Source organism: Dama dama, chromosome 13, assembly GCF_033118175.1.
Source record: "Dama dama isolate Ldn47 chromosome 13, ASM3311817v1, whole genome shotgun sequence".
In the NCBI taxonomy this organism is placed as follows: domain Eukaryota; kingdom Metazoa; phylum Chordata; class Mammalia; order Artiodactyla; family Cervidae; genus Dama; species Dama dama.
Window position 1 is genome coordinate 63,361,266 of NC_083693.1, and position 23,762 is coordinate 63,385,027.

At 50.7% G+C, this 23,762-nt stretch overlaps 1 protein-coding gene across 3 annotated transcripts in view; it reads right to left on the minus strand.

Moving 5' to 3' along the window:
* The window catches only part of GPR68 (G protein-coupled receptor 68), a 26,922-nt gene continuing 3,160 nt past the window's right edge, over positions 1 to 23,762 (minus strand). The window contains exons 2-5 of one of the 3 annotated variants that reach the window (XM_061159290.1): positions 5,542 to 5,587; positions 4,162 to 4,343; positions 2,200 to 3,332; positions 1 to 1,971 (exon numbers count right to left, since the gene is read on the minus strand). In XM_061159290.1, coding sequence (XP_061015273.1) covers positions 1,819 to 1,971; positions 2,200 to 3,234 — 1,188 coding nt within the window. In that variant the 5' untranslated portion in view covers positions 3,235 to 3,332; positions 4,162 to 4,343; positions 5,542 to 5,587 and the 3' untranslated portion in view covers positions 1 to 1,818. Of the gene's footprint in view, positions 3,333 to 4,161; positions 4,344 to 5,541; positions 5,588 to 15,082; positions 15,344 to 23,762 lie in introns of those variants that run through there. The other 2 variants (XM_061159289.1, XM_061159291.1) reach the window with 2 other exon arrangements.

Sequence of the window (23,762 nt, forward strand, 5' to 3'; positions counted from 1 at the left end):
TGTGCCTGGTTAGGTTTTTATTTGCAGACTCAAGTTTGCTACATAAATCCACTGCATGGTCCAACACATGTATACTTGGCATAAAAGAAAGGACAATACAAAAATACAACTCTTGATAATAAATGAAACTGCCTTCAGCTCATGCCAGTTTATCCCAGTGGGAATGCCCATGTTTAAGATCAAAATAGGAGGAAATTTGAAATGGGGAGGCATGGAGGGCTCAACCAGTGCCATTGTCTCTATAAGATCCTGGGTTTTTCTTAGCCGTATGGTCATTTTTTCCACCTTCAGACCCGGTCACTTCCTCCTCTATGAAGGGGAAGAGAACCTCCCCAGGTTATGAAAGAACCTCCAGAAGGAGCTAGGGCAGAGATTACACACAGTCAGAATCAAGTGTAGACTTGGAAGCCCACTTCCTTAGGGCACATCCAGCCTGGGCTATCAGCCTCTGGATGCCTCTGAAGAGAGGGTTAAGAAACTCGGGGTGGATCTATCTCTGGGAGAGGGGAAGAGAGACACAAGGAGAGACTGAAGATGTTCTCTGTGATCCCTCTTCAGCAGATTCCAGAAATGTCCCACTGATACCAGTTTCTATCTTCCCATCCCTGGTCCCTCCCCAGGTTTGCGCCCACCAAGATCCTTGGCTGTAAGAGCTCAGATTCCAGGTCTCTGAAGGAAGTCAGAACTGGTGCCAGTCCACTGACCAGGAAATCTAAAGGGCTAGCATTTCTCAAAGGTGGGCAGCTCCCTGGAGTAGCAAGATGCTCTTCTGGTCCTTGGTATATTCCCCAGGCAGGAGCTTAACATGACTGGGTGGGAAGCTGCAGGAGAGAGGAGCCCTGTAACCAGTCTTCTAGGACAGAACAAGAGACAACATGTAGCCAATGGGCCATCCTGTCACTCTCCAGGTGGGTGAGGGGGAACATCTGGGTAGAGGAGTGGGGATGGAGGACCAAGGAGGCAAGGCAAGCCCAGGGCCTTTTCCTCTCTTTGGCACAGGGGCTATTTAAACCACAGTGGAGCTTCACCCCAGCCCTTTGGGCTGAAAGATGCCAGAGAATTCATCTCTTGTTTGTTTTGCTCCATCTAAGAACTTGGGGAGAGTGTCATGCTCCTCTCAAAGACTGCTAGGCACCCTAGTCTGTGTCCATGGCAGCTAACACTACCAGCCGTCCTGTGACCTCAGTGAGCCTCAGTGTCTCGGAGCAGAGCTGTCATGGAGACCTGGCATTCTAACCACGGACACACACACACACACACACACACACACACACACACACACACACACACACACAGAGTCCCAGACTTCTGGGTCTTGTATACTTTGGGGCAGACAGCAACAGAAGTTGAACTGGGAGCAATCTTTCGGGAACTCGGTTGAACACACTGCTTTAGGCCTCTGGCCTGACATTTGAACTTCAGTGCTGACTTTAAAGGATTATAGACATCACCCCCCAGAGCCCCACGGAGCCCTAGGATTGGTCGTGCATCAGTGCTGGGGCTTGGAGAATCCGCTCGAATCTCCCTGCCCGTGAAAACTGTGAGTTGGCTGGACCTGGGGTCTCTCCTCTGCCTGTCTCGCCCCCACCGTCCCCGCCACACACACTCTCAGTGCCTCAACCCCTCCCCACGTTCCTTCTCCCCATCCAACCTCCACGGGGTGGGGCTCAAGTGGTAAGGATGATAACACACCTTCCTGCGTCCTCTTCTCAGATCACACCAGGGCATTGGGACAAGCGTCACCTCTGGCGTTGGAAGGCCCCGGCAGGTGGGCACCTGGGTACCCCCGTCATCTCCCAGGCCCCTCTCTCCACGGGCTCACACTCTGATCCCCCACGAGCTCCTCTGAAAACCTCCTGGAGGTGACCAGGTCTTCTTCCCACCAGCAGCAGATGACCCCCACGTGCTGTCAAGGCTCATCCCCACGCTTGGCCAGCAGCCCTGTTGGACTCGGCAATCACAGCAGGCTCCCTGGAAACCAGCGAGGTCGTGTTATGGCCCAGTCCTAGGGCCCAGCGGCCCCAGCCCCTCTAGCAGCAAGAGGCAGCTGCCTTGGCCAAATGGGCAGCAGCCGTGGAGCAGGCTCAGGCCTCGCACGTGGGTGATGGGGTGACCCAGCTAGGACAGCCCGCCTGCGGGGGACCCTCCCACTCCAGGCGGGTGGGGGGTCTGGAAGGCCGGGTGGAGCTTTGTCAGGACCTCGGGATCCTCGCTCTTCCCAGAGGCCTCGGGGGCGCCCAGCGGGTAGGTCTCCCGGGCGCGGCCGGTCCTGGCGCAGGTGAGGAAGGCCAGGCAGGCCCCGCAGAGGCGGGCCAGGTCCCTGTGCGTGGTCTCACTGACGAAGCAGTAGAGCACGGGGTCGGCCACGCAGTTGAAGCTGGTGAGGAGCAGGGAAAAGTGGTAGGCGTTGAAGATGCCCTTGGCGAAGTCGCAGCTGGACTCCCAGAGGCTGCGCACCAGCAGCAGCGCGTGGTAGGGCAGGAAGCAGGCCAGGAAGATGACCACGGTGCTGAGCACCAGCCGCTGGATCTGGTCCTTGCGGCTCTTCTGGGTCCCGTGGCTGCGGCGCACGGCCCGCAGGATGCCCCGGTAGGAGGCCAGCAGCAGGCAGATGGGGAAGAGGAAGCCCACGAGGAAGCGGTAGTAGTTGATGCCGCGCTGCCGCGGCTCCAGCGGGTAATGCTCAAAGCAGACGCGGTGCCGGTCGGCGTCCTCCACCACCTCCTCATGCATGAGGAAGTAGACGCTGGTCAGCAGCTCCTTGGCCCAGATGAGCGCGCTGACGCCCATGGCGGCCTTCAAGGTGCGGAACTGGTGGAAGCGGAAGGGGTGGGCCACGGCCAGGTAGCGGTCGATGGAGATGCAGCAGAGGAAGCCCACGCTGATGTAGATGTTCTCGTAGAGCAGGATCCCGCACACCTGGCAGGACAGGTCGTCGTGGGACCAGTGGTCGTGCTGCAGCACGTACTGCAGCCAGAAGGGCAGGGAGCAGATGTAGAAGAGGTCGGCCACCGTCAGGTTGCACAGGTACACGCCCAGCTCGTTCCGGGCCTTGATCTGCAGGTAGCCGTAGTAGAGGGACAGGCAGTTGGCCGGGAAGCCCAACACCAGCACCGTGATGTAGACCACCGGGGCCAGCGTCTGGTGGATGGTGTGGTCGATGTCACAGTTCATTGAGGTGTTGTCTGCCGTGATGTTCCCCATCTTTGGGCCTGCCGGGGCCTCACCCCCCATATGCTCAGGAATACGCCAGTCTCTCTATGGCCATCTTGTTTCTAGGATGTGGTTCAAGTTGTGGTGAAGGCTTGGCCTCACTGGTGATGCGTAAGCCCCTGAAAGTCAAAGGCAGAAAGGCTTAGGATAAAAGAAGCTAACATTTATATAGCACCTACCATGTGTCAGGCATTGCTCTAAGTGCCTCACTTAATTTTTTTTCCCTAATGATTATTAGTTTGATGCACACAGTTTTAACATCAATTCTTTTGATATTTTTTGCTTGTTTTAAAAAGGACACATTCATCCGAATTCCATGCAAGCATTTTTTTTCCTATTACAAGGTACTTCTCTTTAAGATATGCGATGTTGTCATTTCTGTGCAAAAAACACACAACACATAGTTGTTTAATGAGGAGCTATTTGGGCATCATAAGCAGATAAAGAGTAAACCTTAGGACAGTATAACCTAGACAGCGCTTGACATAACAGTCGTCCTACTGAGCTTAAATAATGGTGACAGAACAAGCATTTCAAGCTGACAGCTCATTCATGTCTCTGGATCCACTGCTCATTGCAGGGCAGAAGGCAGCTGAGTGATCATGCTTATGCCTTTCACACTGGCATAGTGTCTCACAATTTAGAAGATGATGCAGCCAGCCAACTCCAACTCAACTGCACTGAATATACAGAATGCACAGACCAAGACACTGACATGTGATCTCTGTCTCTCCATTCCCCTTCCCTGGCCTCCTGTTCCTTATTTATTTTCCTGGTCCCTCAGTCCAGCAAGCAAGGCCTGGAGCTCTTGTGAATACCATCCCATCCCGAGCTGGCTCTCCAAGGTAAAGATCAAGTTCAACCCACAAAACAGCACGGGCCCCAGACACTCTCTTCTGCAACATTCAGCACCATCCATGTTTTTCCTTCTTGCTCACAGGAATGTACCAGATCAGTCAACACTGAGGCCTGGGGGCCTCTTCAGACAGCACGAAAGAGACCCAACTTTGTCCACATCCTGCTGTGCAGTGACAGACTTTATTTTCTTGGGCTCCAAAATCACTGCAGATGGTGATGGCAGCCATGAAATTAAAAGACGCTTGCTCCTTGGAAGAAAAGCTGTGACCAGCCTAGACAGCATATTAAAAAGAAGAGACGTTAGTTTGCCAACAAAGGTCCGTCTAGTCAAAGCTATGGTTTTTCCAGTAGTCATGTATGGATGTGAGAGTTGGACCATAAAGAAAGCTGAGCGCCAAAGAATTGATGCTTTTGAACTCTGATGTTGGACAAGACTCTTGAGAGTCCCTTGGATCGCAAGGAGATCCAACCAGTTCATCCTAAAGGAAACCAACCCTGAATATTCATTAGAAGCACTGATGTTGAACCTGAAACTCCAATACTTTGGCCACCTGATGCAAAGAACAGACTCCTTGGAGAAGAGCCTGATGCTGGGAAAGATGGAAGGCAGGAGGAGAAGGGGAAGACGGAGGATAAGATGGTTGGACGGCATCACTGACTGGATGGACGTGAGTTTGAGCAAGCTCTGGGAGTTGGTGATGGACAGGGGAGCCTGGTGTGCTGCAGTCGCAAAGAGTTGGATGTGACTGAGCGACTGAACTGCACTACTGTGCTCTGGCAAGAAAACAGGCCAAGCTTCCACAGGGCACTGCTACTTCTCCTCCGTGGAATCAGGAACCCAGTACAGGGTAGAAGGCACCGAGACATGAGCCCCAGGCTAGGGTCAGCAGCTCACAAGCTGTGCAAGTCTTTACCCTTAGCTTGTTTCCTCATCTATAAAATGGGGTAGACACTTGCCCTCAGGGTCAATATCAGGGCCACATAAAATATGTCAAAATGCATGGCATTCTTTCTCCAGAGGTAAATAATCAGAATAAAAGATGACAGTCTTCCTTGCAGTAGCGAAAAGTTCATATTGTTGAGAATTTAACTAAAAAAATGCTATTGCTGGGCTTCCCTGGTGGCCCAGTGGTTGAGAAACCGCCTGCCAATGCAGGGGACATGAGTTCAATCCGTGGTCTGGGAAGACCCCACATGCTGCAGGGCAACAAAGCCCTTGCACAACTACTGAGCCTGCGCCCTAGAACCCATCCTCCACAACAAGAGAAGTCACTGCAGTGAGAAGCTCGTGCACCACAATGAAGAGCAGCCCCCGCGTGCTGCAACTAGAGAAAGCCTGAGCACGGCAATGATGACCCAAAGCAGCCAAAAAAACAAAGATTAAAAAAATAGAATAAAAGAAAATGCTGTTGCTATATATACAAATGCATTTGAACAAGAGAGAATAAAAAATTTTTGTTGTAGGCCTACCTTACAGATTGGGCTTCCCTGGTGGCTCAGCTGGTAAAGAATCCACCTGCAATGCGGGAGAACTGCGTTTGATCCCTGGGTTGGGAAGATCCCCTGGGAGAAAGGCTATACCCACTACAGTATTCTGGCCTGAAGAATTCCTTGGACTGTAGAGTCCATGGGGTCACAAAGAGTCAGACATGACTGAGCGATTTTCACTTTCACTTTACCTTTTAGATTAATATACCAAAATGAAAAGCCTGAGCAGTTCTATTGATTTAAGACTCCTGGCTCAGATGAAAAACCTCACTGTGTCTAAATCAACCTTGTTGTTGTTCGTAATCATCCTCCCAAGGAGATTTTTTAGACATATTTTTTTCCTAATCACCTGCCCCCATAAAATGTTAATATCCTTAGACGTATAGAGTATCTGTTTATGTACCATGGCCTTTTGGAGGGTGACAAATCACTGTAATACTATATCTAAGATTATTTTCACCCCACCCAAGAACCAATCTCCCCCCGGCCCCTGAGAATGTATGGTCTGTATGGCTGCAAATTCCAAGTGAATGGAGTCTGCATTAAGTTGTTTTGTAGTTTTGGCAGATCAGTCTTGCCCTTTGCTCTCTCTTCACCATATATAGTCAAGCCGGGACTCATGGACCAGGAGGGAAACCCCTTCCACAACTGACGATGTCTCATCACCCTCCCTCTCCAGCCTCCCTCCTGTGGGCTCCTAACTGGCCCTGTGGGCACCGGAGCCAGGGCTCAGCCTGAAAACTGACAGAGCCTGCTGGGAAGGGTCTCAGAGATATCCCAGCCCAGCAGTTCCAGTCCTGGGGCTCATGGAGGATAAACTTGAGGGGTTCCCCTGAAATCACATGCTCCATCTTGTAAATATTTAAGTATGTGCATTTTTCCTGGAAAAGGGTCCCGTGGCTTTCATAAGTCTCTAAAATAGGCAAGAGATGGGTCCAACCCAAAGCTGCACCCTCTTACCTGGATTCCCTGTGGCTCTCTCCGTGGCCAAGCCACCCCCACTCCTGTGCTTAGTCACTTAGTCGTGTCTGATTCTGCAATCCCTTGGACTGTAGCCCACCAGGCTCCACTGTTTTGGGGGATTCTCCAGGCAAGAACACTGGAATGGGTTGCCATGCCCTCCTCCAGGGGATCTTCCCAACCCAGGGATCGAACGCAGGTCTCCTGCATTGAAGGCAAATTCTTTACCATCTGAGCCAACAGGGAAGATCAAGAATACTGGAGTGGGTAGCCTATCCCTTCTCCAGGGGATCTTCCTGACCCAGGAATCGAACCCAGGTCTCCTGCATTGAAGGCAGATTCTTTACCATCTGAGCCAACAGGGAAGATCAAGAATACTGGAGTGGGTAGCCTATCCCTTCTCCAGGGGATCTTCCTGACCCAGGAATCGAACCCAGGTCTCCTGCATTGAAGGCAGATTCTTTACTGTCTGAGCCACCAGGGAAGATCAAGAATACTAGAGTGGGTAGCCTATCCCTTCTCCAGGGGATCTTCCTGACCCAGGAATCGAACCCAGGTCTCCTGCATTGAAGGCAGATTCTTTACCATCTGAGCCAACAGGGAAGATCAAGAATACTGGAGTGGGTAGCCTATCCCTTCTCCAGGGGATCTTCCTGACCCAGGAATCGAACCCAGGTCTCCTGCATTGAAGGCAGATTCTTTACCGTCTGAGCCACCAGGGAAGCCCAATCCCAGCGTTCTCATTTTTCCCTGACCATTATTCCCCGGGGCAGCCACAGTGATCATTCCAAAATCCAAACCGCATCCTCCTCTTCCTTGTTTAAAACCCACTGAGACAGTTTCACAGTGAGTTATCACACCCCCAGAAAAACCCCCAAACTCCTACAAGGCCCAGCGTGATCCAGCCCCAGCTCCTCCTACCTTCCCGCCACCAGCACATCGGCCAGCTTTCTGTGCCCTTCAGCTACTGGCTTTGCTCCGGGAGCTCCAGGAGTGCCGCCCCCTGCCAACCCCCCCCTCCACCCCCACAGCAGGGCTAGCTCCTCTGCCGCCAGGTCTCAGCTTAAACACCACCCCCTCGTGAGGCCCTCCCTGACCATCCCACTAGGACGGCCCCCTCCCCCAGCACCATCACTCCTTCCTATGTGCCAGCTCTGCAGAGTTCCCATCAGTATCTGAGATTTGTTTGTTTACTTGTCTGCTTGTTGATGATCTGTCTCCTCCACGAGGATGTACTGGGTTGGCTAAAAAGTTCATTTGGTTTTTTCCATAAGATGGTACAGAAAAATCCGAATGAACTTTATGGCCAATTCAATAAATTCCAAGAGGGCCTTGTGCACCTTGAACAGTGCCTGGTACATCACAGGCACTCCTAAGGACTTCTGGAATGAATAAGTGGGTGCCACTTCCCCATCTCACAGATGAGGAAACTTGAGGTTCAAAAGGGGAAGGGACGAGCCCAAAGCCAGCCTGTTGAAGGAAGCATGGGCATTAGAATCCAGGTCTTCTTGTTCCAAGACCCACCTCCCTGCCACAACCAGTCCCCACCTGAGCCTTGGCCCCAACCTCTCAGTCCCTGAAGATGAGGACTCCAGGAGGGCCCACCTCTCCAACCTTTCCAGGATACAAGCCTGGATTTCAGTGATGGTGGTGGAGGGAGTTGCTTCTTGGTGCCATTTTCAGTTGTGGTTTAATATACATGACAGAGCTTCCCTGGTGGCTCAGATAGTAAACAACCTGTCTGCAATGCAGGAGACCCAGGTTTGATCCCTGGGTGGGGAAGATCCCTGGAGAAGCGAATGGCTACCCACTCCAGTATTCTTGCCTGGAGAATTCCATGAACAGAGGAGCCTGGAGGGCTACAGACCATGGGTGGCAAAGAGTTGGACATCACTGAGTGACTAATATTTCACTTTCATACATAATATAAAATTTACCTTGTTAACCATTTTTTTTTGTTAACCATTTTTTAATGTACAATTCAGTGGTAATTAGGTACACTTAAACTGTCATGCAACCATCACCACCATCTACCTCCAGAACTTTTTCAGTTTCTCCAGCTGAAAATCTGTTCCCGTTAAACACTAACTCCCCATCCTCCCTTCACTCAGGCTGTGGCAAACAGCAGTCCACTGTCTGTCTGTGAATTTGACCACTCTAGATACCTTATGTACTTCCCTGGAGGCTCAGACGGTAAGCTGAGTGATACAGCATTTGTCTTGTTGTGTCTTATTTCACTTAGCATCATGTCCCCAAGGTGCATCCATGTTGTAGAATGTTATCAGAAGCGCCTTCCTTTTTAAGGCATAATAATACTCCATCATACATATATACTGTATTTTATTTTTCCATTTGTCAATGGACATTTGGGTGGCTTCTACCTTCTGGCGATCACGAATAGCGCTGCTCTGAACATGATTATATTACTTGAGTCCCCGCTTTCAGTTTTTTTGGGTATAGATCCAGAAGTGGAAACGCTGGATCATATGGTAGTTCTATTTTTAATTTTTTGAGGAACCGCATTCTGTTTTTCCATAGTGGCTGCACCATTTTACATTCCTACCAACAGTGCAGGGATGTTTTCTTATTTTTTGCTTTTCGTGTTTTGGTTTATATGTTTTGATGGCGAGAAGAAGGGGCAAAGGGGAAGCTGAGGACTGTGACCTCTGAACCTTGCACAGTCCCATGAGTCAAAATTTGGCCTCACTCCTCCTCCTCTTGCCAGCTCTCCTGTCCCTGAATCCCAGGCCCACACTGGAGGGTCCAAATGGTTCACCTGGCTCACACGTGAGGAAGTCCCTGAGCGGTTCCCAGGGACACTGGCCCTGGAGGTCCGTGTCTCTGAATTTATCTAAGGTTCTCTACAGTCCACACAAAATTACCCTCAGGAAGATAAAAACTCATTCATCAGCACAGGCTCCCAGGCACCAACAAAAACGGGCAAAAGAAACCAAGTGAAAACACGTCCTGTCTGGTCTCAGGAATTTGTTGAGAGTCATCTGGCCGAAGCCTGTTGTTTGCTGGTGGTGAGTGTGCGCATGTGTGGGACAGGCTGGGGTGACCACTGATAAATTCCTATTTCCCAGGACAACAACAAGCAAATTCTGGCAACCAAAGTCAGAAATATTCAAGTCTGCAGAGCAAAGAAGAAACATAGACGATGCTTAAGTGAAAGCACCTCCTATGTCCACTTTGCAGCCAAAAGAGGTTTGGGGGATTCTAGAGCCGTGGTTCTTAAACTTAGGTGCACCTGAGTCACCTGGAGGATTTGTTGAAACAGATTACAGAGCCCCACCTTCACAGTTCCTGACTCAGTGGGTCTGACGTAGGGCTGGAGAATCTGCGACCACCCACCAGGTGATGCTGGTGCTGCAGGGCCACGGACCACACTCTGAGCAGCAAAGCATCCACAGGTCTAGAGGCTCTGGAGTTTCACTCCTGACCGAGTGTCATCCATGAGTTCCCAGGTCAAAGGACAGAACAGCTCGAAGGGGAATGTAAGACCCAGCAGAACTCGGTGGGCAGAACCAGGATGCAGCCCTTGGGAGGTCAGCAGCCTGACTCAGGCTCTTAAGACAAGTGAGTGCATCTCTTCGGTACTCACACTCGGTATTTGCCAGATCTCCCACAGTTGACATAGCATTTCACATCTGCCCTCCTGTCCCATCTTTGCAACAGCCCTACTGTCCCCCCATTTTAGGGATGAGGAAACTGAGGCCCAGAGGGATACAGTGGCTTGTCCAACAGTCTGGTATCTCCTGGTTTCATTCCACAAGTATCTCTGGAGCATGGGTTCACAGCACCAGACTGGACATGGGGGACTTAGAGATAAAGAAGAAGAAATGGCTCCCACCCTCAGGGAGCCTCTGATCTCATAAGGCAGGAACAAGTCAGCACCACTCAAGGTCACGTGTGGCAGGTACTAGGGGCATCCCTCCCACTGACATTTAAAGCTGACTTGTTCTTTTCACTCAACACACACACACTGCACCTCCTCCATGGTTTCGACCCCCCAACACTGATGACTCCCAGATGTCCTCCCCACCCCCCAGGGGGAAGGCTTACAGAACCAGCTTCTTCCTGCCACATAGGGCATGCTTAGGGAGGCCACCCTGCTTCCACTGTTGCCTCCACCAGTCTGTTCTTGGAGGTAGCCTCGCCACCTGCCCAGTCTCTTGTGTTGGATGGCTGTGTTGGCTGGTTGATCTTTATCTTCATCCAAGCATCCACTCAATTACTCAGTTCTACCGTTTCCAAATCTTAAATATTCCCCACATTGTCTCCTCCTCTTTAGCTCCCTCCCCAGTGCCCCAGATTGGCTTGGTCAAGGCTTCCTCCCCAGAATCAATGCATGGTCTCCTACGGGATTCCCTGTCTCCATCTCACCATCCTCAAAGCCATCTTCTAAAACACAAATCTAACCTAATCACTCTTGTTTCAAACCCTTCAATGGCTCTCCAATCATCCACCCACTCACCGACCAGAGCAGATGCTTACTGAGCATCTATTATATGGAAGGCGCTGCACTAGACACTGGCCCCTAGGGTAGCTCAAGTTGCTTTTAGTCTCATGGGAGACGGGAAAAGAAAAGAGAGGATTAGCTCCTAAGGAGAGTACAAGACATTAAGTTCTGAGTTCATAGGAGGTGACTTAGCCAGAAAAGCCTTTCTAAGCAGCATGATACTCTAAGATCAGGAGAAGAGAGAGGGGCAGCCAGGGAAGAAAAGAGTTTCTGCCTGTGGAAACAATACATTCTTACAGGCAAATGCCAGATAGAGAGAGAACGCGCATCAGTAAGGAACTGAATGTGAGGAGGGTATGACCAGAGAGGGGACAAGAAGCTACAGAAATATTACTGCACCCGTGCTGGCTCTGCTCACCGCATGACAGGTCAATGAATGGGAGATGAGGTGTAGAGACAAGGAATATGACTTTATTCAGAGAGCTGGCTGACTGAGAAGACTAATGTCTCTAAACAACCATCTTGTCGGGCTGACTGAAAAGACGGCAGACTAATGTCTCTAAACAACCATCTTGTCGGATGCCAGTTGTTGTTTTGTTTTAATAGAACCAGAGAGAAAAGGGCTGAGGAACTCAAGTCAAAAGGCAGAATAGAGAGGAAGAGGCAGTAAGAAAGTAAAATAAAATGGGTCTTCAGTCTTGCAAAACATCTCCAGGAAGGGGTGTGTTAATCTCTTCTTTCCTGCAGCCTTCACAGGTGGGCAAGGTCAGATTATCTCCCTGTGAGCTACAAAGGCACTGCAGTTTATCAGTCAGGCAGAGGGACAGAGTCCTCTGAGGCAGGCTATTATGTATGATGATAATAACAAAAGCAATGAAAAGCAAGTCAAAGAAACAGTTCCATCATGGAGTCAGAATTAGCTTCTCCCTGGAACAGGAACTGCTGACTAATTAGGAGGAGCTGAGCACAGTCAGGGACAAATCTGAGATGTAGCTCATAATTTCCCCTAAATTATTTGTTAAAATGGATGGATGCACGGAGAGGTAGGTGGGTTGGGTGGACGGACACAGGAGTAGGCAGATGAATAAGATGGGTAAATAGAAGGATAAGGGGGTAGATAGACAGATGGGTGAGTAAATGGGTGGATAGATGGGTGGGTGCATGAATGGATGGGTAGAGGGTTTTGAGGTCAGGTGCTGGGACAGACGATGGAAATATCATTAACTCATTAATGGAAACAGAAGAGTGAGAGGGAGGAATCATTATGGCCTCCTCTTCAGCCTGTGGCATCTGTTTAAGTTACCTGAGCTGGTTGCAAAGGACCCTGCTTTGTCACCCAGGCCTCATCACAGCCAGCTCTCCCTTCTGCCACTCCCGGAGGAAAGGTACCCCTCCATGGAAATTGCATTTTGCCACGAGTGTCCCCTCTCTACCTGCTCTCCACAGAAAGCCTGCTCCCCAACAAAGGCAAAGGCACAGTGGATGCACGGTGTTCTGTAAATGGAAAAATGTGGCTGGAACAAAAGGACCAGGCCATACCAGGTAAGAGCCCTCCACGTGCCAGGAACATTTCTGCACATTCATTCTCTCTCTCACCACTACTCTCACCAGCACCCATTTTCCAGATGAAAAACCGAGGCTGCTCAAGATTCTAAACCCGTGTGGGACCCTGAGGAGCTTGCAGGCACGAAAGACTTTTTTTGTTCCCCGCTTTCTTATAGGCAAGACTCCAGCCTCCACGATCTTCCCTTAGTTCTGAAGGGCAGATTTGAACAGTTGCTAATCAAGAGAGGGGCAGACGAGAAACCACCTCAGGCAAGATTATACTGGAGGAGAGAAGCTCATCATTAGGAGACTGACCATCTGAGATGAAGTTAAGGGCGTGAAGGCAGGAGAAGAAGGGGACAACAGAGGATGAGACGGTTGGAAGGCATCACTGGCTCAATGGACATGAATTTGAGCAAATTCTGGGAGATTGTCAAGGACAGGGAAGCCTGGAGTGCTACCGTCCATGGGGTTGCAGAGTCGGACACGACTGAGCGACTGAACAACTGAACGATGACAACAGGCCCTGCTCATACCTAATCTTATCAGAGACCTCACCCTTGAACCACTAATAAAAAACCCTTCATCAAATCCTCTGGGGCTGCAACACATAGTTTTTCAAGGTGAGAGCCTCCAGTGTCCCTCTTTATCTGGCAAAGTAATACAGTTATCCGTTTGTGTGTGTGTGGTAGTCACTCAGACATGTCCAACTCTTTGCAACTCCATGGACTGTAGCCCGCCAGGCTCCTCTAATCATGGGATTTTCCAGGCAAGAATACTGGAGTGGATTGCCATTGCCTTCTCCAGGGGATCTTCCCGTCTCAGGGATCGAACCCAGATCTCTTGCATTGCAGGCAGATGATTTACTGTCTGAGCCACCAGGGAAGCCCTTTTTCCTTTTCTACTTCACCCAAAACTCTGTCTCAAGAGTCAATTCAGCACCAGTGTATAGAGAAGCTGAGCTTTCAGCAATAATTCTGCAGCTGTGATGTAAGCCGGGGCTTCCATGGTGGCTCAGTGGTAAAGGAACCACCTGCAATGCAGGACATGCAGGTTCGATCCCTGGGTCGGGAAAATCCCCTGGAGGAGGGAATGGCAACCCACTCCAGGATTCTTGCCCAGAAAATGCCATGGACAGAAGAGCCTGGCGGGCTATAGTCCATGGGGTTGCAAGAGTCGAATTCAGCAACTAAACAACAACAACAACAAATGATGCAAGCCAGGTTTTGAGCTCAGATTGGTCCATGCTTTCCTTTACATCACACTTCCTGATCATCACAGTTGTTACAGAGCAACCACTCCCCACTTCCAGGCTTTGCCAGGCTCCAGTTCACCCAGATGCCACCAGGAGGCCAACAGGCTTGGGCCTGGGTCAGCTCCACCCCTACCCCTCCACTCCCACCACACCTGGCATGTCAACCATTTTCTCACCACTCAAGGAGAGGAACCTACTGTGTGACCAGGGCTTGGATCCCCAAGGTGGAGGGGGTTGGGACAAAGAATCAAAACACAGAGCCACTGTGTCTGCCTCATGTTACCCTTTAGCTAAGAAACAGAGGGGCTTCCCTGGTGGCTCAGTGGTTAAAAACAAAAAAACCCCACCTGCCAATGCAGGTTCGATTCCTGGGTTGGGAAGAGTCCCTGGAGAAGGAAATGGTACCCCACTCCAGTATTCTTGCCTGGGAAATCCCATGGACAGAGGAGCCTGGCGGGCTACAGTCCATGGAGTCTCGAAAGAATCAAACACCACTTAGTGACTAAACAAGAAACTGAGACACTACATGTGAAGCAACCCAACACCTAAGAGCAAACCTTTAGACAAATGCCCATCAGCATAGAGGCCTCCTAAGATTTGGACATCCAAGAGCAGTTAAATCCCCAAAGGCAGGAAGGGCTTCTGACTCGAGCTGGGAGCCCCATGCACGTTCTAGGCACCAGCTGCTGAGCTGGTGCATAAACAGTGGTCTAATCTGTCACCCCTCTCTTCCAAGTGGTGGCTTGATCGCACACCCACAGTCACTCACGGGCTGGGCAGCTCTGCTGAGGGAGCCACCAGCACAGCAAGCTGGGGGATTTCCTCCGTGCCCAGCTTCCCTTCCCTTTGGCTGGTCAAACTTCCACACGCTTTAAACACTTCCTAAAAGTGCCCTTTTCAGAGGCTGTTGATGTCTCCTTCTGGGGCGGGAGGAGAATCAGACTGCATTTTCCCCTTAGTCCCCAGCTTTTCCCTAAATAGCCTCACTCCAGCAAAAGCAAGGAGACAACCTCAGTTCTAAAGCCCTCGTCACTGTTTCAACATTCAATCCCATGGGGAGCTCACAAAGGCACTGTGAGTCGGTGGGGCTGGCACTGTGAACCTATTTCACAGAACCTGAAGCCCTGAGTGGCTAACCTAGTTGCTCATGTCCATACAGTAAATTGGGTGATCTGAATCCAGAACCCTGGCCACTAGGCAACAACCCGCTGCCTTTGAGCTCTTTCCATTGTAAATCACAGCAAGGAATGCACTTGACACATAGAGACACCAGAGACACATGGACCCGGAGCAGTACTTACCTTATCACTGGTGATGCACTCGGATCATTTCTACCCTATTTTGTTTTTCTAAGGGTCGTGAGCTGATAAATCGATTTTCTGACCTGCTCTTGTGTCAGGATCCCACCTCTGTCTGCCCAGGCTCCAGACCCCAGGAAGGGGACGGTCGCTGCTGTCAGGTGGGGAGGAGCAGACAGCGAGGCAGGGAGCGGCAGCCTCGGGAGATCTGGGTCCTCTCAGACTCTGCGGGCTGGCCTGAGCTCAGCCCTCAAACCTCCACCAGCCGGCTTCCTCCGGCGCTTGCAGAGGAAGGACCCCGCAGCCAGGACCCAAGCTCCCCCTCCCGCGATTTCCCGGAGGCCACGCCCCCGACAGGCCACGCCCCCTAGCTCAGTCTAGAAAATCCCAGCGGGAGGCTCTGCCCATTCCCGAGCTGAGGCAGGATCATGTGTACTCGGAGCTGGTGTCAGGCTGGATGGCTGTTGAGGAAAGCTCGCCCACCACTGGATGAAGGCGGCGGGACAGCTCCCTCCAGGCGCCCTAAGCCTGCCTTCCATACACCCCAGACATAGTGGACGACCTTGCTGAGAATGCTAAAGCCTCCATTATGGGCAGGGACTCCAAGGACTTGGGGGGATTCAGGAGGAGACGGGTGTGCTAATTCTACCCACGCAACCACCTTTGAGCACCTGCAAGACATCAAGAGATTCAGGAATGTTGAACCCCTAAGCCAGAGGTCTTGATTTGAGCCAGACAGGCTGATGCTCAGATAACTAGAAAGTACAGACCTGCCTGCCAACGCAGGAGACCGGGGTTCAATCCCTGGGTTGGGAAGATCCCTCGGAGGAGGAAGTGGCAACCCACTCCAGTATTCTTGCCTGGAAAATCCCATGGACAAAGGAGCCTGGTGGGCTCCAGTCCACGGGGTCACAAAGAGTCGGACACAACTGATCGACTAAACAACAACGACAGACACGAGAGCGACAGGACAGCAGACACGGTGGAGGAAGCTGACTATTTCCACTCCCACCCCCAGGCTGTCACCCTTCAGCAGCCAGCATCTGGGTCAGTAGGTCACAACTACATGAGCAAAAAACTGGGCAGCTTATAAAAAATAACACCACTGCCCGGGCCCCACCCCAGACGAATTAAATCATATTTTCTGGAGATGAGAGTGACTAGCACTTCACTTCAATCTTAGTTGCAGCATTCAAGATCTTCAGTCCTCATGGTGGCATGTGGGATATTTAGTTGCGGCATGCAGAATCCAGTTCCCTGACTAGGGATTGGACCCGGGCCCCGACTCACTGGAAAAGACCCTGATGCTGGGAAAGATTGAGGACAGGAGGGAAAGGGGACAACAGAGCATGAGATGGTTGGATGGCATCACTGACTCAGTGGACATGAGTTTGAGCAGACTTCAGGAGATTAATGAAGGACAGGGACGCCTGCAGGCGTGCTGTAGTCCATGGGTTCGCAAAGGATTGGACATGACTTAGCAACTGAACAACAACCCTGCATTGGGGGCATGCAGCCTTGTCCTCTGGACCACCAGGCAAGTCTCGAGTACCCATGTTTTTTAAACAGCAGGGCCCCGAGCAGGGAGCAAGCATGAGGCTCTGGCTTCATGGGGTCTTCTGGCTCTCAGGACCATTTCCTAAACTCCCTCAGCCCAGCAGAGCCGACAGGATCCCTGGAGGTGACCTAGCCCAGCCTGTTCCCTTTACAGATGGGGAAACTCAGGCCCAAAGGGGCAAAGGTTCTAGATGCCTCTTACTAAGTGATAGAGCCATGATTCTCCAAATGGCCTACCGTGCTATTTCAGTTTAACCCCCTCTCTCTGTGGTGTCTCCTTGGAAGCTGATTGCAAGAACATTGCTGGAGCCAGAAAACCAATATCCACCACGGGGGTTGGGGGTGGATTTTCTATTCTCTATTATGTTGGGTGATTTGTGATTTCATCTTCTCCAGTGAGTGAACTGCTACAGTCCTACTGGGAGGCTGTACTGATAGAGGGCCCAGAAAAAATCCTCCTCTGTGTGGCCTGGGCCTCCAAGCAAATGCTCCTCCTCTGTGACAGCAGAAGCCTTGTCACAGTGCAGCAGTGTGTGTGGACACAGAGTGGAGAGGTCTGTGGGCTCTTCCTGATGCCGTATGAAAGGACAGATGGGGAAGGAGTGCAGGATTGACCTAAGCGTAAAAATCTGGCTACCCTCAGGACACACCCAGCAAAGAGAGCACCCCTGACTCTCTTTACAGGATGCATACACACAGGCTGTCTATACCATCAGCATCCATCCCTGCAGGACCACTGATGGCAGTGGGTACCCCCCTTTCGCCAGGGACCCCCAACCTCCCTTCCTATTGGGCCTTTGGAACTGCAGATGGAGAGATGACACTGACTTCAGATCAGTGAGCCCAGATCCTCTGTGAAATGCCCGCTCGGGAAGAGAAAAAAGAACCTGTGTGTATTCTACTTTGGTGCTGATTTTTTTTTCTTTAATATAAAACAGGAAGGAAGGACTAGAAACCATGATGACATCAAGCACCAAGCAGTGGCCTGATGCGTCCTACAGACTCCATCGTAACCTCAGTCCCCCCACAACTTCTCCAAGTAAACCTACAACCAAGTAAAAGCAGTGAGCTTGTGATTAAAATACCACCTCAGGAGAAGCCCACCTCTCCCAGTTCAGACTTCTCTCCTTAAGCCTAAAGTGAGCATAATGTCGGAGCTGCCACCGTTGAGAGGGAGGCATCTGGTGAGGGGTGAGAATGCCTGAGTCCTCTAGGATTCCAGGGCTGCCTCTGTGGCTCTTTCCTGCCTGGAGAGACATAAGGGCCGAAATTGGGCCAGGCTTGCCACCTGAATTCATTTGCTCAGTCTCTCTCTTCCAGCCCCAGGAGAGCAGTCATGAAGCGCTATAGACCCACTGGGATGACAGCCCCGGAAACCTGGATGAGCCCCATGCCGCGCTGGGCTTAGTCGCTCAGTTGTGTCTGACTCTTTGTGACTCCATGGACTGTAGCCTGCCAGGCTCCTCTGTCCATGGGGATTCTCCAGGCAAGAATACTGGAGTGGGTTGCCATGCCCTCCTCCAGGGGATCTTCCCAAGCCAGGGATCGAGCCCAAGTTTCCCGCATTGCAGATGGATTCTTTACCATCAGAGCCACCAGGGAAACCCAGGATAAGCCCTGGGCATCTCTATTGTGTCCTCAGCATAAACACCTGCTTCATGAACCTAGAGGCTTGGAAGGGCTGGTGGACTTTTCTGGGCTGCTCTAGAGGTCACCAAGAGGGCAACAGGGCCCCAGACCTCAAAGCCTTTGGGCATCTACTGCCGCTCCCCTAGAGGTCCAGACAGCCTGGGAGTCATCAGAAGGAGGGTTCTGGAGTGGGCCCTGAGTTGGTGACAGAATGCAAGTTCCTCCAGCACATGACAGTCACACGGAGCGGTTAAGAACAGAAACTCTGGGCCAGACTGTGGAAGTTAAGGCCCCATGCTGCTACTGTCTGACTATGTGACCTTGAGAAACTCCATTCCTGGATGACCAGTTGGCACTTGTGAGAATCAAAGATGAGGTCCAGCAAATGCCTGGCACACAGTAGGTCAGTGGTAGTGAGGATGCACTGATGATGAGAATGGTGGTGGTGATGGTGATGGCCCAACTCCCTCGAGCTGGAAGGTCCTGCCCCTCCCTCCGAGTCTCCCTAGAGAGGGTGAAGGATGGGCAGGCCAGCTTGGTAGGATGCTTGTCACGGTGTCCGCTGTATTCCCCACAGGTACTCTACTGATATGGGGCTAGCTGGGGTAAAGGTCTTGGAGGCTCCCCAAGGGCTCCGAAAAATAGAAGAAATGTCTATCATGAGATGTCTGCTGTTTGACTGAAGGGATGACTTGTGCACTGAAAACTGGTCTTGGCCTTCCCAGCCGCACACTGCAGCACACACCTGCATCAGAGGAGCTGACGCAAGGCATTGCACTGCTGCAAGTTCCAAGTGGCCACGTATGAATTAGGATGGCTTCAAGGACCCAGAGAAGGACCAGCAGAGAACCTCCCACAGTGCCTGGCTCTGCTGCCCTCCCTCGTGGGGTCAGGATCAGGGAGCACAGGAAGTGCCATTTTGGGCGCACGTGCTGAGTGCCTTCCGAATGTCTCCCATTTTAACCTTCACCTCAACTCTTCCCATTTTAACCTTCACCTCAGCTCTCTTTGATAGGCAAGGCAACTGAGACTCAGAGGGGGCCAGCATCTTGCCCAGGGTCACATAGCGGGCAAAATGCAGTGCGGTTTGACTCCAAAGAGAGGGCTCTAGACTAGCTTCCTGTTGCTGCTGAAACGAATTACCACAAACTTAGCTTAAGACAACACACATTTCTTATAGTCTGGTGGTCAAAAGTGGGTCTTAAAGAGGGCTTCTCTCTTCGCTCACTGGTGAAGAATCTGCCTGCCAATGCAGGAGACATCAGTTCGATCCCTAGTCTGGGAGGATCCCACATACCTTGGAGCCACTAAGCCCATCAGCCACAACTACCAAGCTCTAGAGCCTGGGAGCTGCAACTACTGAAGCCTGAGCACCCTAGAGCCCATGCTCTGCAACAAGAGAAGCTACTGCAATAAGAAGCCCTCACACCACAACTAGAGAGTGGCCCGCATAGCAACTGAAGATGCAGCACAGCCAAAAGGACATAAAATTATTCAAAAAACAAAAAAGTTGGGACTTCCCTGGCGGTCCAGTGGTTAAGACTCCATGCTTGGAAAATGCAGGGGAACTAAGGTCCCACATATTGCGAGGTGTGGTTAAAAAAAAAAAAGTGGGTCTTGCTGGGCTAAAATCAGAGTGTCAGCAGGCCTGCCTTTCTTCTGGAGGGTATGGGGGAAAACCCACTTCCTTGCCTTTTCCAGCTTCTAAAGGCTTCTGGCATCCCTTGGCTTGTGCCCCTTTCCGCCTTCAAAGCCAGCAGTGGCAGGCTGAGTCCATCTCACATTGCACCACACTGACCTCTGCTCCTATCTTCACATCTTCTTCTCTGCCCCACCCCAGCCCCCTTTTCCTATTAAGGACCCTGTGATCACACTGGGCCCACCTAGATAATCCAGGACAATCTCCCTATTTGAAGGTCAGCTGATTAGCAACCTTAATTCCACCTGCTACCTTAATGTCCTTTTGGCATGTAAGGTAACATATTCACAGACTTCAGGGATCAGGAACTGGACATCATCTGGGGGCGATTATTCTGTCTACCACAACCCCCACGTTGTATTTCAGGCCCTGTTGAGCAGCACTGCTCAAATGTCACTAAGTCTTGTCCGATTCTTTGTGACCCCATGAACTGTAGCCCAGCAGGCTTCTCTGTCCATGGGATTTCCCAGCCAAAAATACTAGAGTGGGTTGCCATTTCCTGCCCTAGGGGATCTTCCCCACCTGCATTGGCAGGCAGGTTCTTTACCACTGACCCACCAGGGAAGCCCCCCAAGAAGCTGTACTTTGACCAATTCCCTTGGGTTTTTCTGACACACAGCAATTTGAAAACCACTGTTTTAAGGGTGACTCAAATGCCACTTTCTCCACACAGCCCTCGCTGACACCCACGGGATAAGCAAACCTCCCTCCCCATCCCACCCGATGGCATTAACCAGAGCCTTCCTTGGGTTCTTTTCATCTTTACCTGGCCAACTTGCCCTTCGGAGTGGAGATGCCTGGGTGTTTGATCACTATGGCTGCCAGGGAGCTAGGACCAGAGCTCCTCATACAGACAGAAGGTGGCCTGTGAGATCAGAATGATAAGTGGACATGGGACAAGGGCACTGGCATGGGTGGTTACATGCTTTGAGCTTCCCACAATGTGCAAGGCACTGTGCTTCCATAAGGTAGGTGCCTTGATAATGCTGCACAGCAACCCTGACAGGAAATTATTATTATCCCACTGAAGACACCAAGGATCACCTGGCTGGCAACAGGCAGCGCTGGGATTCAAGTCAAGGTCTGAATTAATAGCATTTTAATAATTCCCCAGGCAGTGCATGGGAATTTGTATGATTATGTCTTATGCCCATCTCTCCCTCCAGACCACAAGCTGCATGAGAAGGGAGGAGCTGGGTCTATTTTGTTTTCTGTCGGTTTGGTCCAAAAGAAAGAAAAGAAAGTGAAGTCACTCAGTCGTGTCCAAATCTTTGTGACCCCATGGTCTGTAGCCCACCAGGCTCCTCTCCATGGGATTTTCCAGGCAAGAGTACTGGAGTGGGTAGCCATTTCCTTCTCCAGGGGATCTTCCTGACTCAGGGATTGAACCCGGGTCTCCGCATTGTAGGCAGATCCTCTACTGTCTGAGCCACCAGGGAAGTCCGAAAGGCACAAGGAAAATGTGTTGGACATTGGAATGAATAAATGAGTCTAAACTCTGTTTCTTTCTGCAGTCTGCCTGGAAGGCCAGCATGGCTGAAACTGAAGTTAGGAGCTAACAAACCGGGGGAGGCAGTCAGGATATGGATGGGGCAACAGGAAGAAGGTTGGTTTTGACTCCCAGGGTGTATGCGTGGGTCTGTTTGTGAAAATGCATTACAACAGAAACCCGAAAGACAGACTCTGGTCTCTCTTTGGAGAATCTGTCTGTCTGAGAAGGTCTGAGCTGTCTGGGCCATCCTTCCCGTTCTGAGGCCAGAGCACAAACCACAGGCCGCAAAGTTGCCATGACAACCCTCCCCGCACCTGCCTCTCCCACCAGCTTCCTGCCTCTAGCCCCAGAGTGCTCCAACCCATCAATTAATAACCTAATAGTGTCTGACAACAATCACTCCAAACACCCAGGCAGCAACCCTCTTGAGAAACAGACTTCTCCAGGGAGCAAGAGCTACAAAGATGCTCATTACAGTCAGCCTGGGCCACCTGCTAAAATCTAGTTTTCTGAATTCAAATGACTCTCTCTTTCTGGCTTCTTCCTCTTGCTTTAAGGGTATGAGGTTGGCAGAGCTGATGACTGAAGCCTCAGAGGTTCCAGGGAAACAGACTCTAGAGAAGCTGCCATGCAGCATGCCTGCTCCCTCAACTCAGAATCAGACCCAGAGAAACTGATCCTGACCAAATGGGTTCTGGGATAAGGCCCTAGTCTTGGATGGTTGTATCTCTGCTGGTCTTCTCCTAGGAGAAGCCTATGTCTTCTGCAAAGATTAATTAATTTGTTACCATGGCACTCAGAAAAAAACAAAACAAAACAAAGGAAAGACTTTCAAGTTGTGGTAGATTCAAGATGGTTGGAAATTATGTGATATTCTTCTCATGGAGAGATATGTCAGTCCCCTCCCCTTGAATCTAGGTGGGCTCTGTGACTAGTGACCAGTAAAATGATCCAGAAGCTACAGTGTATCAGCTTCTGAGTCCAAGTCTAAAGAGACTGGGGGCTCCCTCTTCCTGTCTTTTGGGATAGTAGCTCTTGAAACCTAGGTGCCATGCTGTGAGAAAGCCCAAGTAGCCTCAGAGAGGCCCACTGAGAGGAACCTAGACCCTGAGCGACAGCCCCAGCTGACAGCCAGAATCAACTGGCTTACCACACAAATGTGTGATTTTGGAAGAAGACCCTCTAGCCCCAGCTGGGCCATCTCAGCTGATGCTGCAAGTAGTAGAAAAAAGCTATATCCACCAAGCTGTGACCAAATTGCAGATTCGTGAGCAAAACAGGTGAGTTATTTTAAGCCACTATCTTTTGAAGTGGTTTTTTAACAAAAGATAAATGGAATACGTCTTTTTTTCTCCCCCCTGCAAAATCATGAAAGGACTTTTTACAGTGTGTGAGGTAAGTATAATAATCTCCATTTTCCCCATGAGATACTAAGGTTCAGTTTGCCGACAAAGATCCTATAGTCAAAGCTATGGTTTTTCTAGTGGTCATGTACGGATGTGAGAGCTGGACCATAAAGAAGGCTGAGGAAGAACTGATGCTTTTGAACTGTGGTGCTGGAGAAGACTCTTGAGTGTCCCTTGGACAGCAAGGAGATCAAACCAGTCAATCCTAAAGGAAATCAACCCTGAATACTCACTGGAAGGACTGATGCTGAAGCTGAAGCTCCAATAGTTTGGCCACCTGATGCAAAGAGCTGATTCAGGGAAAGACTGAAGGAAAAGACCCTGATGCTGGAAAAGACTTAGAGCAGGAGGAGAAGAGGACGACAGAGGATGAGATGGTTGGATGGCATCACCAACTCGATGGGCACGAGTCTGAATGAGCTGTGGGAGATGGTGAAGGACAGGGAAGCCTGGCGTGCTGCAGTCCATGGGGTTGCAAAGAGTCCAACGTGACTGAGAGACGGAACAACTCTAAGGCTCAGAGAGCTAAGGTATCGTTTGAGACCAGCCCGATAGGAAGGATGAAACTGTTTTCCACTCTTTGCTATTCAATGAGTCTTCTTTCTCTACAATGTGTGCTGTACCCAGAAGGGTGCAATATAATAGTAACAACATGAATACTCAGAATTGGGGCTTCCTAGTCGTCCAGTGGTTAAGAATCTATTTTCCAATCAATGCAGGGGATATGGGTTTGACTCTTGGTCAGGGAATTAAGATCCCACATGCTGCAACCATTGAGCCTGTGCACGCTAGAGTCCACGCACCACAACCAGAGAGAAACCCGCATGCCCCAAGGAAGATCTCAAGTGCCACAACTAAGACCTGATGCAGCCAAATAAATAAATAAATATTTAGAAAGAA